Raw genomic sequence first — 16297 nt, forward strand, 5'->3', positions numbered from 1 at the left:
GTGATAAATATTCACCTAGGTAAACCTGGGTATCTGCGTTGCTAATAATTATTGGAAGTGCTACTGGGAACGTGGATATGAAACCTATTTGTATGGTGTGCAACCATTAAGTGATGTTAATCATGCTGAATAAGGGTAGTTGAAAGTAAAAGGCTTGAAGGAAGAATCCCAGCACTGTTCAATGTATCAAGAAGCATGTCTTTTCTGCTAGTCAGGTGAGATAAGGAGAGTCAGGCTTCCCTTCTAAAATGCAAAATTGTGTGCTGAAAAGAAGGAGTGGAAAACAAGAACTGGGAGATATTCCTTTGAGTAGGCTTAAATTTACAATGCTACTAGGAAACTTTTAGGGATCTCCAGCTAAAAAAAAGGTTGAAGGCCAGTGTGAATAAATGGTTGTATCTATAGCAAAGACCAAAGGTATGTGAAGAGAAGTTATACTGAAGTTACAGCGGGTGAGACAAGCAACAATTAAGGAGAAAGAAAACTCTTTATTTTCCCATTTTTCAGTTGCGGAAACTATTTCAGTTGTGCGTTGTATACTGAGTTTAAATAAGCACTAATAGCATGGGTTTGAATTTTTTCAGCTCTCTGACCTGATCCACCTGAAAGCTCTGGAAAACATCACATCAATGACAGTACATCTGTGGAGTTTTAAATTAAATCAGAACTACACAATTCTGGCTTTTCTGGTTTTTTGTTAATAGGGACACCGAGTAGTACTCCAATTGCATTTGCAATGGCTGGGTATCTAAGTTTATTAGAGCTTCTTCTTTTGTAAGGAAAGGCTAAACCAGAATCAATTCCATCTTCATTTTCTGTGGTTTCCTTTCAAAGCTATTTTCTCTCCCTGTCTCAGAAAGTGGAGGATTGCGATAAAGGATTATACTCTGCATTGTTAGCGTAAACATAATTGTGTTTTTACTGTTCCAAAAGTAATACAAAAGATCTGTGCCTGTGGGATGCAGATGTGCATGAGACATGTAGGAGCCTAGTAGGTGTGAAATGTTATATGTCTTCCACTTCTGTTACCATCGGCGTTCCCTAGACTCTTGTCACTGTTTAAACCTCAGTTGTGAGAGCAACTTAAATCCATCTACATAGTATGTATAAAAAAATTTAAGCACATCAAATGATAACACATCTTTTTTTCCTTTTTAAATCTTCTTCTAACTTTAATGGCTTCAAAATCTTGATACTGGTTAGGTTTTTGGTGATCATGGATATCACTGTTTACTGACCAAAATTCTCCCTCCCTTCTCTCATTACCCAGCATCTTCAAGACTGCAAGCCTTCTTTGAGGCATGAGTTATCTTTTTTTTTTTGTTCTGCATGTATTCAGTTAGCAATAAACGTAGGTCCTGCTCCCCGAGTGGAACTGACAAGTAGCAAAACAAATCCATAATACATTATAAAGCTATAATCAGATTGCTTATAAATTCAACATGCATGTTAAATTATTGTGTTTATGTAGCTGGAGAGTATGAGTGAAACTGGAATTAGACAATATTTCCTCAGTGTTGATGTACGCTAATCAAAGTTACAGTATTGTTACTAGTAGACTCGGACTCCTGACTTTACCAATACCATTTTAATTTACCAGTATGATTACATAAATAATTGCAAAATGAAAGTAAATCAGACAATTTTAAAAAAAACCCCAAACCTGCAGCAGTTATAGTTGTGGTGAAGATAAACTTCTAGAAGTGTGGTAATATGCTCTTTGGGACCACTTGTAATGGTGAAAAATAATTATTGAATAGAAAGAGGTTGCAAAGGGAAAAATCTGAATTCATATTGTTGATAAAATGCATGTGTAAGGAAATTACCGGTTATGTTATTTCCCTGCCATAGTACCTATTATTATTGATACTAACTCTGTATTAGACATGAGTCTTAGTAGCTACTTATTGTATAATTGCAAGAAAAACACGCATTAAGATGGTGTTATTATTTTAGATATTATTTGTTGTTCTGAGCATACAATTCAACAGCAGTAGTTTCAGTACTGTGATCATCATCTGCCATCATTCAGTATTTTATTATTGTTAACTCTGACTCTCTTTGCAGGCCACACAAATTCTCATCCCCTGTTTGGTGAAAATAGGATCATCCTAAGCATCACTCTCACACATAATATTAAAATTCTTTTAGCAGTCTCAGCCAAGCTTTAAAAAGAAAATGTCAGCATGTGGTCTTCTGTTGTTTTTAAAATCATGATCCAAATTGACACAGCTGTTTGTGTGCTAATTGTCACTGCGGGATAGTTTTTACAAATTATGTTATTTATGAGTTTGTTAAGAAATTTATTCTATCATTATCATGGACATAGTATAAGTCAAGCGTATCTTATTTCTTTCCTAAATTAAGGTCAGAAAGATGGAATTGGTCCTAGTCCCATGAATCAGGTACAGCAGAAAAAGAAGTTTGTATAGCGTTGAGCTGTTCATAGGCAGAGATAATTTAAACCGGAAATTCTTTATGAGAAGTATAATTGACTTTGCTGTGATGTTGGGCATTCAGTACATGAGCACTCTACTTGGAGAATCCTTTAAAGGAACGTTTGTGTTTTGAAGAGCCTATCACTTCATGGGTCCAGTATTCATATCTTCCACCAACAGTTGGTTTCTTATCTTTACTAATAAAATGGTCATAGTAGAAATAAAGATTCATGAGATGGGCTATAGAAAGTTACTTAAGTTAAAGGAGTATGATGGCATTTTCAGTTCCTTGATGAATAAATTTGATTTTGCTGGCATTTGGGCTGTGGCAGATTTAGAAAATGATACTGTATCTCACAAGCAATCTGTGGAATAGAGGTTTCAATATGTGAGTATTTCTGGGCTTTCAAAAAAAAGTCTTGTTGATTGTGGTTTGATTTATGAAATTAGTCAAATTGCAGAGTTGGCCTAAATATGTGCAATCATGAAATGTAATTAACACATGTTTTTCAGAAATGCAATTCTGAAATTCTAATGTGCTGAAACATTCCACCAACCTCTGACCTCATGGAAAAGGGGAAAAAAAAAACAAAAACAGTTGAATGAGTGCTAGATGATTTACCTATTTGGCTTTTTTATTTCAAAATAGGGTTTCTTTCCTCTTTAATTACATTGCTGTTCATAAAATTTTGAATGTTTCTTTTTCTTGTAAAGTGAGAGCTAAATCTTCATTGTAAATAAAGCTTTATGCAGACCAGACATCCCTACTAAATCAGAGCTGTCTTACTTGTCAAGCTCTGCTGTTTCATTTTGGTTTTACTTACTTAGAATGTTTCCCTTTTTGTTTGAGGGCAGACTTGGCAAAGCAGAGAACCTGTGCCCTCACCGTAGTCAGGCGGCCTCTTCCCTTTCTGCAAATCTTTCTTGTATAGTCCAATCCCCACTTTCAATCTGCTTGCATAATTCACAATATTGAAGTAGACAAACTTCTCTACCTATTCAGTTGTATTCACTTTCAGCATTGATTTATGTTAATGACATAAGTGTTAAGCAGTCTAGTTTTCCAGTACAGGAGACACATCTTCCTGCCAAATACCTCAGACTAGCAGAGCCACCTCAAAAGTCAGGTCTTGATGTGCAAGAAGATACAGATTTTGGTCATGTCTCCTCCATCAGGTTAGTTTAATACACTTTAAAAGCTTGTTTAGTAATTGTTAAAATGCAAGCTAAGGTAGTCAAAAAGCTAGAATCTGGGTACATGGTGGTTTAGGCAATAGATGCCAAAATCTTTTAAAAGTCTTTTTCCTGTGAGCATGTAAACCTGTACAGAAGGAAATTTGAAACACCTGTTTTAGATGTGAGCAAAAGTAAATCTATCTGTAGTTTTCACCCATTCCCCTTCCCCAGTTTCCTCTCTCAATGTTCTGCATAGGTCCTTCCAGTTTGTGTGAATGATGCCCCTATTCCCTGAAAGCCTTTGGTGGTAATTCTGATCAATCACATTGACTACGAAGGGCTGAACTGGCCAACTGTGACAAGAGTTTCTGAACTTGCCAACAGTCAGTCATTAACTCCAAATCATCTCAGAGCAGTGAAAGCTTTTTATAGATTTGTTTCCCTCACCCCACTGCCTTTCTAGCTTTATTCAACACAGAGTTGAAATCTTAAATTTTAACTTAACTCAAGGGGGAAAGGAGCTGCAGACATAATGATTTTCATTGCTAATTTTATGCAAACTTCAAGGACAACAGTTGAAAGATCAGACCAAAACACCAGCTTAATTACATACTCATTGGAAAGTCCTGTAGTCTGTTTTCACCGCTTCCAAAATGCTACAGTACAATATCACTCTACAGACCTTCACACTGAGGTATTTGCATGCCAGTGACAGAAATATATATTACACCCTTGTGGTTTGCACCTAAAAATATCAGTTGAAAACTGTAGTTCCAATTTTAACTGATTTGAAGGCTTGTTGTAGTTCTGAGTCTCTGTTCATACAGGTTGAACAAGTTACTACTCATCTATGTTTGCCAATATTATGATTTTATTATTAATCAGATATTACAGCATTTGGCTGCTTTCCAATTTGAATAACATGTTCTCCTTCAGTATTAATTAGGTGCGAGTTCTGAGATCTAAAAGATAAGAGTATAATACTTTGGTACATTTCCTCTAAAATGCCTTTTATGTGATTTATTAGCTATATAGAGATTTCAACCAGAAACATGAAATAGTTGTAACTTGCAAGTATTGGAACTTTAGGTCTCTAAATGCTTTTTCTTCATGAGCTGCCTGCGTTTAGAACTTGAAAATTAATTTATCTATCCATTATCTGAGAATTTATATATTTAAGTTATATTTACATAAAAGGAAAACACCCTGTTCAGCTCATTTAAAAAAAAAATAAATCTTGTTTATCACTTTCTCAGTATTAGATCTGTCGGGATAAACCAGAGACACCATGCTGGATTAGAGCTGCTCTGGCCAAGCCCATCGTCTCTCTCTCTCCATCGCCGGTAGCTTAAGGAAAAGGTTTAAGGAAAGAGGAATCCTACAGTAAATTTCTCTCTTTATTCCCTGAAAACACATCCAGATTTCATCTCGCATTGTAGCTTCAGTATCCCCACTCTGCCAGTCCAGGACAGTTAACTAGTCTAGTGATAACAATGGTAGAAGCTTTCACAGATAATAGTGAAAAAAAACCCCAAAGACTTTAAAATGAAAACGTTATCTGTTCATGCTTTTAATTCTTGCTACTATTAAATTTAGAAGGATATAATGCATTCTGAATGCAGTTAGATGATTATAAAGCTTTCTTATGTCAGTGTAGCTTGTATCTGTAAAATAATATTTATCAGTGTAATGGTAGTAACAATATGGTTTAGAGTATTTTCTATGTTTCAAGAGAAAATTCACATAATTAAATGAGTTGAAACAGGATAAAAGCTGTGCACTGACAACGTTAAAGATTTCTCTAATGGGGAATGGCCCATGCCAAATTTTGCAGATGCCATATGCAATTGTACTATAAAAGAAAATTATAGAGAAAAACGTGTAGAATTTCCAAGCCAGTGGAAATACCTGAACATGCTTATCTCCTTCTTCTCTCCAGCACTGTGTTATTATTATTTTAAAAAGCAGTTTATGTTACAACACCTTAAAGCTTAGAAACCACGTTCATTTCTATTCAGGATGTAGGAGAAGAAAATATAATTGCTTTCCCTTACAGGCGAGGCTCAGCCTGAGGTGAATAAGATTTAAGACCCTCCCCTAACTTTCTCATTTTCTATTTGCTAATTTCGGTGATTGCCTCAACATGTTGATTGTTCACCATAAAAAGAGTAGGCTGCGGTGGGAGTGCAAAATGAGGATAAATATGCTTTTTGCATCTCTGAATGTGGGTTTTGAGCCACTAAGGGCAGCCAGGGAAGATGCTTGAGAAGAAGGGAGTGGGGCTCTGCAGACACGTAGTTGTTGCACTGTGACCCCCGTTTGTAGGTGTCTAATGCTCCCCATGCCTTGCAACGGGTGCTGAGGTGTCTTAGTGCCGCAGACCTGGCTGGGGCGGGAGGGCAAACGTTGCCTCCACAGATCCAGCTTCAGGCTTTGCGTATCACAGGCAGAAAGTACCTATCTGCAATTGTATCTGAGAAGTTTGCTGTGTCTGTCAGTTTTCTGATGCCCTTATCCCCATAAGACCATGGTGAGTGCCTCCAAGCTGAAGCAGAGAGGGCAGCTTTGAATAGATTTTGATAAGGACCATGGAGGAATAAGTCAGTTCATCTGCTGAGCTGTCCCTCTGCATCTGGCAGCTGATTGCCTGATAAAACAGGGAATGCAGTGGCAATTTGTTCGAGACAAGGGTTCTACGGCTTTTGAGAAATGCAAGGAAACAGGTTTCAAAAAGCCACCAATTAAAAGAAAAAAAGTCTGATTACTTGGGGTCTGAGGAAAGTTATGGCCTGAGATTACTTATTTTGCATGTCTATCAAATTCTGATTTCTCTAGGTGTCAAAGCACCTTTACCTCACATTAATTTCAGTGTGGTTGAGAGTGATCAAATAGCTTAGGAAATACGTTTTGTAGATTTGGGGGAATTTGATAGAAAAATGGAATCACACAGAGCCTAAATCGTATTAAAGACTGCTTCTGTAACCCTTTCTAGTCTGTCAATAACAATGTCTGGCAGATTCTCCTATATCTATGACTTCTATACCTGTTCCTGCTATGATGCAGCAAAATCTTACTTCTTATTTAAAAGTTTGATAGATAATTTTCTATTTTTTTGAATTTTCTGTACCTAGATAACATATGCAATGCTTAGTAAGGACCTTGGAAGTGGTGCCTTCCTTTGCTCAGAAGCTTCTGCCAAACAGAAGCAATGGAGATATTTCTACAAATAATTTATTTACCAGTCTATCCTTTCTCTCAGTATTTTTCTTTTACTTTGCCACTTCTCTTGAGAGTTCATTTGGAACCTCACAGGTTTGTTTTTTTTTTAACAAGATCCCCTTCTTCCTGGCACATGGAAAGCACAGAGCACCCCTCTACTTCTCCTTTTAGACCCAAAGACAGTATGACAGCATATCTGATTTTGAGTGCAAAGTATGCAAAATTACTCTACCCCCTCTTGATGGTGTTAACAGAAATAAATTAAAAAATACTTTGATTGGCTTTTGGATTGGGCAAACTAGAAACTATTGAAGAATTTATGGTTTTGTCTTGGTGATAGTTTTACTAGCATGAAAATGTTGTGAATGAGCATGAATAAAGTCCAAAAGGAATATGTAAAACACAAGCCAACTGCTCACCCTTTGCAGGGGATATAGTGGGTGTCTGCAGACTTCACATATTTATCACTTATACAATGGGGCCGCTTTATTTTTACACTGGAACAGATGTTTATGGGAATTTCATGCCTCTCATAATGTTTATTTGGCTGCTTTTCACCATGGCTTCCAAGCTCTTTCTACATAAAATCAGTAGCAAAAGCTAAGTCCATACTCTGCCTCTTCTACTTTTTTTTTGTTAGATGATTAACTGATTTTTTTCTTAGATTTATTTTCTTTTGAAAAGTGACACCTAGTATCAAAGTTACAAAAGTTACAGGGAAAACTTTTCCCAGACATAAAATAAGGAGGAAAATAAAACATTTGGGATGTTTATAGGAGTCTACAAAACTTAGTCCAAATTCTTCAATTTTGTAGAAGTATAATATGCTCTCTCTTCTTTTAAACTCTTATGCTGTTGTAGCATCTTTATCAGAGATAGAATTGGCTATGCTATAGGGTGGTTCAAAACATTTATTAAAAGATTACTATTCTTAGGTTTTCAGTTATGATTAGTAAACCAAAGTTCCACTCACTTATTATCTTGTTCTTTTTTTTTGTCAAACAGGTGTGCTTTATGAAGTTGTTCAGAGCTTCCCTCGAGTGGAGGAAAATGTGCGAGTGGATTCACATGTAAACAGCCACAGGTGGAGAAGGCACTCAGAGTCTCTCAAATCAGTCGACACCAACAGAGCTAGCATGGGGCAGGATTCTTCTGAGCCAGGGGGTTTCACAGACCTGCTGCTTGAAGAGAGACATGACAACACCACCCAGATTGAGGTAGAAATTCATTCTATCTATTTTTTAATTCCATTTGTCGTCTTTAATTGGGGGTAAGTAAAAAAATGAAGACATTTACTTCAGTGTACTCAAATATTGATAGGGAAAGAGAACCTCATGGTCTTTGTATTTGTGACCCTGTCAGTACAAGGAAGACAGCTTTTTCTTCTGTCCTGGGGCTGGAGCGTGTCCTGTCTGACTTTTGAAGGTAGTCTCTTGAGGACATCTGTCTCTCTGCTGGAAAACAGTTATGGGAAATCCCGTGTTGTAGCAGTTCTTGCTGGAGAACTGGAAAATGAAGGAGTATAAAAAAAAAAAATTAATTATTTCTTAAAAGTTTAGGTAAACACCTCCATTTGTGAGATTTGCCTGGTCTTCATGGAGAGTGATACCTAGACATGAAGGGAAAAGGCCCTAGAGAAATAAGAAATTGGAAAAAATTCCAGGTTGGTCATTAAAAGAATTTGCCCGTACTATTTGATTGTTGATCTTCCAAAGAAGAATAACATGGATCAAATCCATCTAAATGAAATCTTGGGACATCAAATCCATCTAAATGAAATCTTGTGACATTCTTTCTCTGTTTTGTGGTTTCATTCAACCTCTAATTGCTTGTTTAAAAAACTTTTAACTGCCAGATTGCTCTCATATGGACATAACGTAAATCCAAGTGAGTACCAGTTCTGTCTTTAAAGCTGCTCTCAGTTTCGAGTAGTGTAAGGAGAGCAGAAGTTGACCATAATGTTATTTTGTGATTGATTGGTGCAAAATGTCTCCCCCTATGATGATTTGTGAGAATTTTGCTATTCTGCTGTTTTATCTCAGTGGTTCTACATAAACACACTGGCTGAATTGATTTTTGTCTTTATACACAGATAGCAAGTGTTAATATTATAATTATTGTATTTGTACTGATTTTTTTTTTTTTTTAAGTATTAGGTTTGGGGTTTTCTTATTAATAAAATCTAAATCCTATTTTTCAATAAAATACAGCTTGGAATAAGCTATGCATAACATTTTCAGTCTTTATATTCTGCTTCGAAAACAACAGTGCTATTTATTTTTTCCGTTCTGAGAAGCTCATTCTCGGACAAACAAAACAGCTTTCAGATTTTGGGTTGTTATCTTACACAATAACAAAAGCAAAGCAATATAAAACCCATCTGTAGAGACAATGGTGTCTCTACAACATGAGTCAAAAAATAATAATGCTTTCTGAAAGGTGTGTTTTGTGTTTGTTGTTTTTTAAGCTTCCCAGTTTACACAGTACTAATTATGTTTCCACTTGCATAAACATGGATGTTGCTAGTTGGTAAATTATATTTTTGAATTGTCTTTTGATTTTATTATTTGTTTTTTGTCCCCTGTAATCCCCATCTGGCCATACTTGTAGCAATTCACTCAGGCATGACACAGATTGATCCTTCTAATTATTTTAGCAGGTGAAGTGGAAGATGTCTCAAATACAGGAAAGTTTGTGTAGCTGATTTTTCCATGGCTTACTAGTAGATCCCCATGCAGTGTCTCCATTTAGTTGAGTTCCAAGCTCTTATGAAGCAAAATGGGTCAGAGCTCCCCCTCTAACACTCATATATGGCAACATTTGGGAAAAAAAATGAATGCTTGCAAATAGACATACGTAGAATGGTATTTTTTCCAGGGCCATCTTTCCTGACAGATTAATGGCATTCTAGTGTCTTAACCTCAAAAGTACATCACTCTTACTGAGTTTATTGAATTCAAGTTTTGTGTTTTGTTGCAGCCCTCTCTTTTTCTAAAATCTTCCCAGCACAATAAGATAACTGAGTTGTGGTTTTACACATTATCGGATTCCGTTGTAAATCCCTACTACAATGCACAGGCATTTTATGAAAAAAACCCTTGATGCCCAGCTTTGTAGAGGAGGTAAAGAGTACCACAGATATTCACAGTGGAAGAATCCATATGTCGCAAGGTCTTCTGCAGCTTGGGACCTTATCGGTAGTGCTGGAGAGTATATTGATTTTTGAAACCCTTCTTCTCTGTGTGTTGCAGTTCTTGCTGAAAAAATCCAGAGAATGAGTACTACCTGCCATTCTCATTTAATGACACTACAGAATTACAACATCCCTCCACCACAGATACTGTTTCTCTCTAATGTATTTTCTTGGGCTTGCCATGCAAATGCAGACAACTTCTTTTATTTGAATGCTAACAGTGATGAGCATATCTTTAATTTTCGCTTGATATTGTTTTCTGTTCTTCTTTATAATGATGAGTTTATATTCTACCAGCTTTAAAAAAAAAACAAACAAAAACAAACACCCACCCCACCCCAAAAAAAAACCACACTAAAAAAACAATGAAGGACAAAAGGGAAGGCAGTATGTAGAAATTTCTGCACACTGTTTAAAAAGAACTCTAAATGTTTCCTGTGTTTTCAAATCTATACAGTCATAATGTGGAAAATAATAAAATCAACCTGTGTGGAGCATAGCTTAGTTCTACTGGTTTTTCTTGATATTTTGAGGTAATGAGACTGTTCATTCATGTTTTTCCATTGGAGTTATTAGGAGCTGTTCTGTAACTTCACAGCAGCACCATCCTGGGTCTCCCATTGGCCCTAATCCATAGGCTGTTTTAAGATCAATTTGAGTGGAACATGAAGTTCAGGCCTCCATGAACAGCTATAGAAAGTGCATTGTAAATCAGTTTATCACATCTTTGCAGTAGCCAGGGTGGACCCACTCCTATATGTATTTCTCTCTAAACTGGAGAGGTATGGATTTGATGGGTGGACTGTCCAGTGGGTGAGGAATTGGTTGGATGGACGCATCCAGAGGGTAGTGGTCAACGGCTCAATGTCCAGATGGAGGTCAGTGACAAGTGGTGTCCCGCAGGGTCCATATTGGGACCGGTACTGTTTAATATCTTCACCAATGACATAGACAGTGGGATCGAGTGCACCCTCAGCAAGACTGCAGATGACACCAAGCTGAGTGGTGCAGTCAACATGCCTGAGGGAAGGGATGCCATCCAGAGGGACCTGGACAAGCTTGAGAAGTGGGCCCATGTGAACCTCATGAGGTTCAAGAAGGCCAAGTGCAAGGTCCTGCACCTGGGTCGGGGCAACCCCGGATATCAATACAGGCTGGGGGATGAAGGGATTGAGAGCAGTCCTGCTGAGAAGGACGTGGGGGTACTGGCAGATGAAAAGCTGGATGTGAGCCAGCAACATGCACTTGCAGCCCAGAAGGCCAACCATATCCTGGGCTGCATCAAAAGAAGCGTGGCCAGCAGGTCGAGGGAGGTGATTCTGCCCCTCTATTCTGCTCTGGTGAGACCCCAACTGGAGTACTGCGTCCAGCTCTGGAGCCCTCAGCACAAGAAAGACATGGACCTGTTGGAGCAGGTCCGGAGGAGGGCCACAAAAATGGTCATGGGGGTGGAACACCTCTCCTATGAAGAAAGGATGAGAGAGTTGGGGTTTTTCAGCCTGGAGAAGAGAAGGCTTCGGGGAGACCTTATTGCAGCGTTTCAGTACTTAAAGGGGACTTATGAGAAAGATGGGGACAAACTTTTTAGCAGGGCCTGTTGCAACAGGACATGGGGGAAATGGTTTTAAACTAAAATGGGTACTAAAAGAGGGTAGATTTAGACTAGATATAGGGAAGAAATTTTTTACAATGAGGGTGGTGAAACACTGGAACAGGTTGCTCAGAGAAGTGGTAGATGCCCCATCCCTGGAAACATTCAAGGTCAGGTTGGATGAGGCTCTGAGCAACCTGATCTAGTTGAATATGTCCCTGTCCACGGCAGGGGGGTTGGAATAAATGACCTTTAAAGGTCCCTTCCAACCCAGACTATTCTATGATTCTGTGAAAGTCTTTAATGGCCAGATTCTCTTTAGAGATGCTGTCTCTCTGGTCCAAGAGCTGGAGCAGTGCAGACGTTAGGGACTCCAGGGCATTTGCTGTCTCTCTTCACAGGTCTGTTTTGCTTCCTCTATTTGTTTGGCACTGTGATTCAGGACAGAAGTCATGCAAAGTGATGGACATATTCAGGTGTTTTTTTGAATAAAGGTGTTCTCTTGAACTCTCTGGAAGTTGAACTGCATTGCAGAGACTAGTAGAAGCAGTGGCTATAGCCATTTGATGTGCAGGACCTTCAGAATTGAGCAGGGCCTTGGGAAGGAGAAGACAAGACCTCAAAGTCCCATTGTGTTGCTGGAGAATAGGAATTTTGTGGTCCACAGGTGCAGTGTTTTCGCAGCACAAACCTGCAAAACTGGAGATGCCAAGCGAAAGGCAAAGGACAGGAAGAACAGGTTTCTGTTGCAAGCCAGATTTTCTATGCATGTGTCATTTGTGGTCTTTCTGGAGATCTGATAGCAAGCTGGAGATTATAGGGTAAAATCAATGTATAACAAAGGCTTATCATAACCACTTTATAAACCAGTATGACACAAATATTCCTCTTTTCTCCTAGTTTAGTCGGGTTATTATAATGTGCCAGTTAGGGACTAGAATGTTTTAAATAAAAAAAGTTCCCAAGGATGGAGGTTGGTCCCACTTCCTTTATTTGCAATTGGTACTTTAGAGCCCAAATACAGAGGAGGGAGAACATGTAAGTCTCTGGGGCCATACTCTGTAAGTGGTTTATTAAGGTTTCATTCCCACTACATAACATGGCCAGCGAGAGTGAGCAAGCTCTGCAGCAGGACAGGTGTAAAAAGGGTGAGATCCCATCTTGTACAGATGGGCTCAAATGTTACAGTCCTAGAGAAATCCCCAAAGCAGATAGCCTTGGAACAGGTGGAGAAATAGGTTGTCAGCAGTCCAAATTAACTGCAAGGTCAACTCCAAAAAGATGGTAATGATGCAGTGCAACGAAATTGGCTTCTTGGCTTCATGGCCAAATGAAAGCATCAGAGAGTCTCCCTTTGAAGGTAGGAGCATCCATGGCTAAGGCATATCATGGAGAAACTTCAAGTGACAACTTTTTTTTCTTTTTTCTTTTTTTTTAAGACATATGATTAGCATAGTTTAATTTTTTTATGTTCTTTATGGTTTTCTCTGTAGTTTGTCTTTCTATTTAGTAACTAAGGATTTGGCCTTTTGCCTTCCGGGGCGGGGGGGAGGTCCTGTTCTAAAAGATGGTTAGTTCATAGTGCAGAAGGAGAATCAAATTAATTTGAAGTTTTTCTTCACAAGGCCAAGCATTAAAGTCTTCTACCTGGAATAACTTTGGGGCTGTCAGAAGCTGAAGTGTTTCCCACTAAGCTAGAGGAGTTTTTTTGGAGTTTGGAAGCATCAGAACTGCATCCCATATGCACTAACTAACCAGTGCTCAGGACTGGCCAGTGCAAAGGCAGCCTCCACAGTCCTGTGGGTGCCAGTCTGAGAGGGAAAATGCACTATAGTTACAGGGACCTCAAAGACAGGGATTATTGTGGGGCATATTTAAGAAAGCAGGTGGGACATTCAAAAACCAAGTGCCATTTGTATCAACAATTCTTCTTTCTAGAGTTTGTTTCTTAAACTTCCGGGATTTCACAGTCTTATAATTTCAAGGCTAGTTTTCCTTATTTTTCTCTCTTTTTTTTACCCCCCCCCCCCCCCCCCCTTCTTTTCTCCTATCTGTCTTGGGACTTTTCATTCCAGTCTTGCAGGTTGGGGTTGGTTTTTGGTTTTTTTCATTTGTTGAGTAATCTACCGCTTTTGTTTATTGTGCTCAGGACATTCAGAAGTGCCTTTTATTTAGAATAAATAGAGCCTAGGAAATGCAATGTGTAGGGTGAAGTTTGCTGCTGCGAACACTCTAAGTCCTTGAAAAGGCAATGAGTATGAAAATACGTCTTAATGAGAATGTCTGGTTTGGCATGTCTTCTTTTGAGCAAGGAGAAAAATAGGATAAATATACTACCTTTCTTCGCATACTCTCATAACAGAAATGTATAATAATTCACTGTTATTAAATAAATGACTTTACGTGTATTAATATTGTTAAAATAAACTCAGATTCATGGTCGTGGTATGACTGACCCTTTGTTGATCTGCAAAGCACTGTAGCCATAAAGGTAATGAAGGTGGGTAGCAGAGGTTCTTGTTGCCTGTTGCTCTTTTGCATTTACTGGAAAATGAACTGATCCCCGAAACGCATCTAGTATGGATGTTGGGTCCCCAGTATCTACCTCTAAGGTATCCACAAATGCATTCCTGTTTTGCCACAGTGCTTGCTAATGTAGGCATGGCCACTGACCACTGGAAAAGGCTTAATAATACATTAATATATAATTGTGCGTTACACAGATGTTGCATAATAATTTATCCACAGTTTGAAATGTGCATAGTTTTTCAACTGATATCCTGTGATTATGGCTATGTAGAGCTCTGTACAGAGGCGATTCTCCTTTTGTATTTATAATTTTTGTCTCTTTATCCCAGATCTTCTGTAAAGCAGCTCCAGCTGCAGGCTTTATAGAAGATTTCTAGGAAACTTGCTTGGTCCTTTGCTTCGCCATTCTCTGTCCCTGATCCTTGTGACTGCTTAACTCCCAGTGAACAGTACAACACTGAAAAGTAAAATACAGAGAAATTGAAATGGAGCAGTCTCTAACATATAGCTTGCATTGGCATTGGCAGAAGATGACAAACTTTGCAAAATAACTTTGGGACATGTGAATTACTTTTGAATTTGTTGCCACTGTATAGAGATACTACATCAAAACAAGAGTCTTTCACAAACTTCCAATATCAAAAAGAAATCCAGCAATAAAATAATAGATTAAATCATAGTCAGGCTTGAGCTAACAGTAAGTTTTTATTGCTTTGCTCCATGAAAAGAGTGAGAAAAACGTAATTTTTCATATAAAGTCTTAGAACGAAATGAATGATTGCAACGGTGTGACAGGAAATGATTCAGTTCCACGTAAGAAACAGCATGCTGAGCATGTTAAGTCAAATCAACTTTGACTGTATCTTACTTTCTCCACTCCTCCCAACATAATACATGTGAGCATAGAAATTGTGGCTATTTCAGTGCAAAACAAATTTATTTTTTAGGTAGTGAAGTGATTCATTTATTCCTGTGGATCTCACCGATGTCTCCTCCTGTGTATTGTTTTTAACCAAAATAGAGTTGTTGCTAACTGAAGACACCCTTCTTTTTCTCTCCTTTCTTTAGTTTCTCTAGATGTTGTTTGAAATGTAAATTTTAGCAGTTCCTGTAGTTTAGACTCGGAAAGTGCCTTGCCCCTATCAGAACATCACTGGTGGATTTCCTACTGGCAACAATCTTTTGCTGAATTTTGCTTTTTCTCCCAGAGTTTCTGTCCAGAAGGCAGCTTCTCCCTTATCAGTCCCAGTCACTCAATGGAAGTGAAGATGTTTGATTCTGACTGGCAAAAACAACAGAGGGGACTGAGTTTTACAGCCCTTGGGATTTGAGAGCAATTATTCTCAGCTACTGACAGCAGCATCAGTATGCCCACTGCTGTGTTCTTACTGCAAGTCTGAGCAAGGAAAAAAAAATAATGGTTAAGATTAAATTTCACTCAGCTGCACAAATGATAAGGCAGTCCTGTGATTACTGCTCTAATGCACTGTATGGAAAGTGGAAAAACTTGTCCATGCATAATTGAAGCCTCAAAACTAAACAATATCATAGTCGCACAGTGAGCTGTCAGTTTGGCCAAGCCTGCCTCTCTTTTGTTCTTTTTTCTTTTTTTTTTTTTTTTTTTCTTTTTCCTTCCCCTCCATCCCTTTTAATGCCAGCTTCTGAAAGACTTGGGAATAAAAAGCAGTGTTACTAACACTGTATTCTGAAGCCACGGTCCCTCCAAGTTACTGAGAAGAATGTTCTGCACTTAAGAAAAAATCCCTATTATCATATAAGTTTAATGAGTATTTCTGTTCTCTTTCCTCATCCCAAGCTATGAGAGACGTGCTTTACTTCTAAAGTCTGTTTTCTGACTTGCCATCTCTCAGAGCCTTTAATTATCTGTGTAGATTTGCCGGCTTGTTTAGCTTTTGAATTTATAGTTCAAATATTTTGCTTAAATAGTGTTTGTATCTTCCTTTCCCTTTCGGTGATCCTCAGCAATGCAAGAGTGAATTCCATGGACAACATTTTGATATACTCATTCAGTGTAATAAAATCAGGGATGCTATTGATCTCTGCATCATGACGGAATTTTTTAAGTCATAGTCACATTTTAATGTGAATTATAAAGTATCAAAGTAATGCATATTCAGTACAAATGTTTAA

At 38.1% G+C, this 16297-nt stretch overlaps 1 protein-coding gene across 1 annotated transcript in view; it reads left to right on the forward strand.

Moving 5' to 3' along the window:
• Positions 1 to 16297, forward strand: part of PLXDC2 (plexin domain containing 2) — a 284357-nt gene that overhangs the window by 117802 nt on the left and 150258 nt on the right. The window contains exon 2 of the mRNA XM_075143914.1: positions 7839 to 8050. Coding sequence (XP_075000015.1) covers positions 7839 to 8050 — 212 coding nt within the window. The remainder of the gene's footprint in view (positions 1 to 7838; positions 8051 to 16297) is intronic.

This window comes from Calonectris borealis, chromosome 2 (assembly GCF_964195595.1).
Source record: "Calonectris borealis chromosome 2, bCalBor7.hap1.2, whole genome shotgun sequence".
In the NCBI taxonomy this organism is placed as follows: domain Eukaryota; kingdom Metazoa; phylum Chordata; class Aves; order Procellariiformes; family Procellariidae; genus Calonectris; species Calonectris borealis.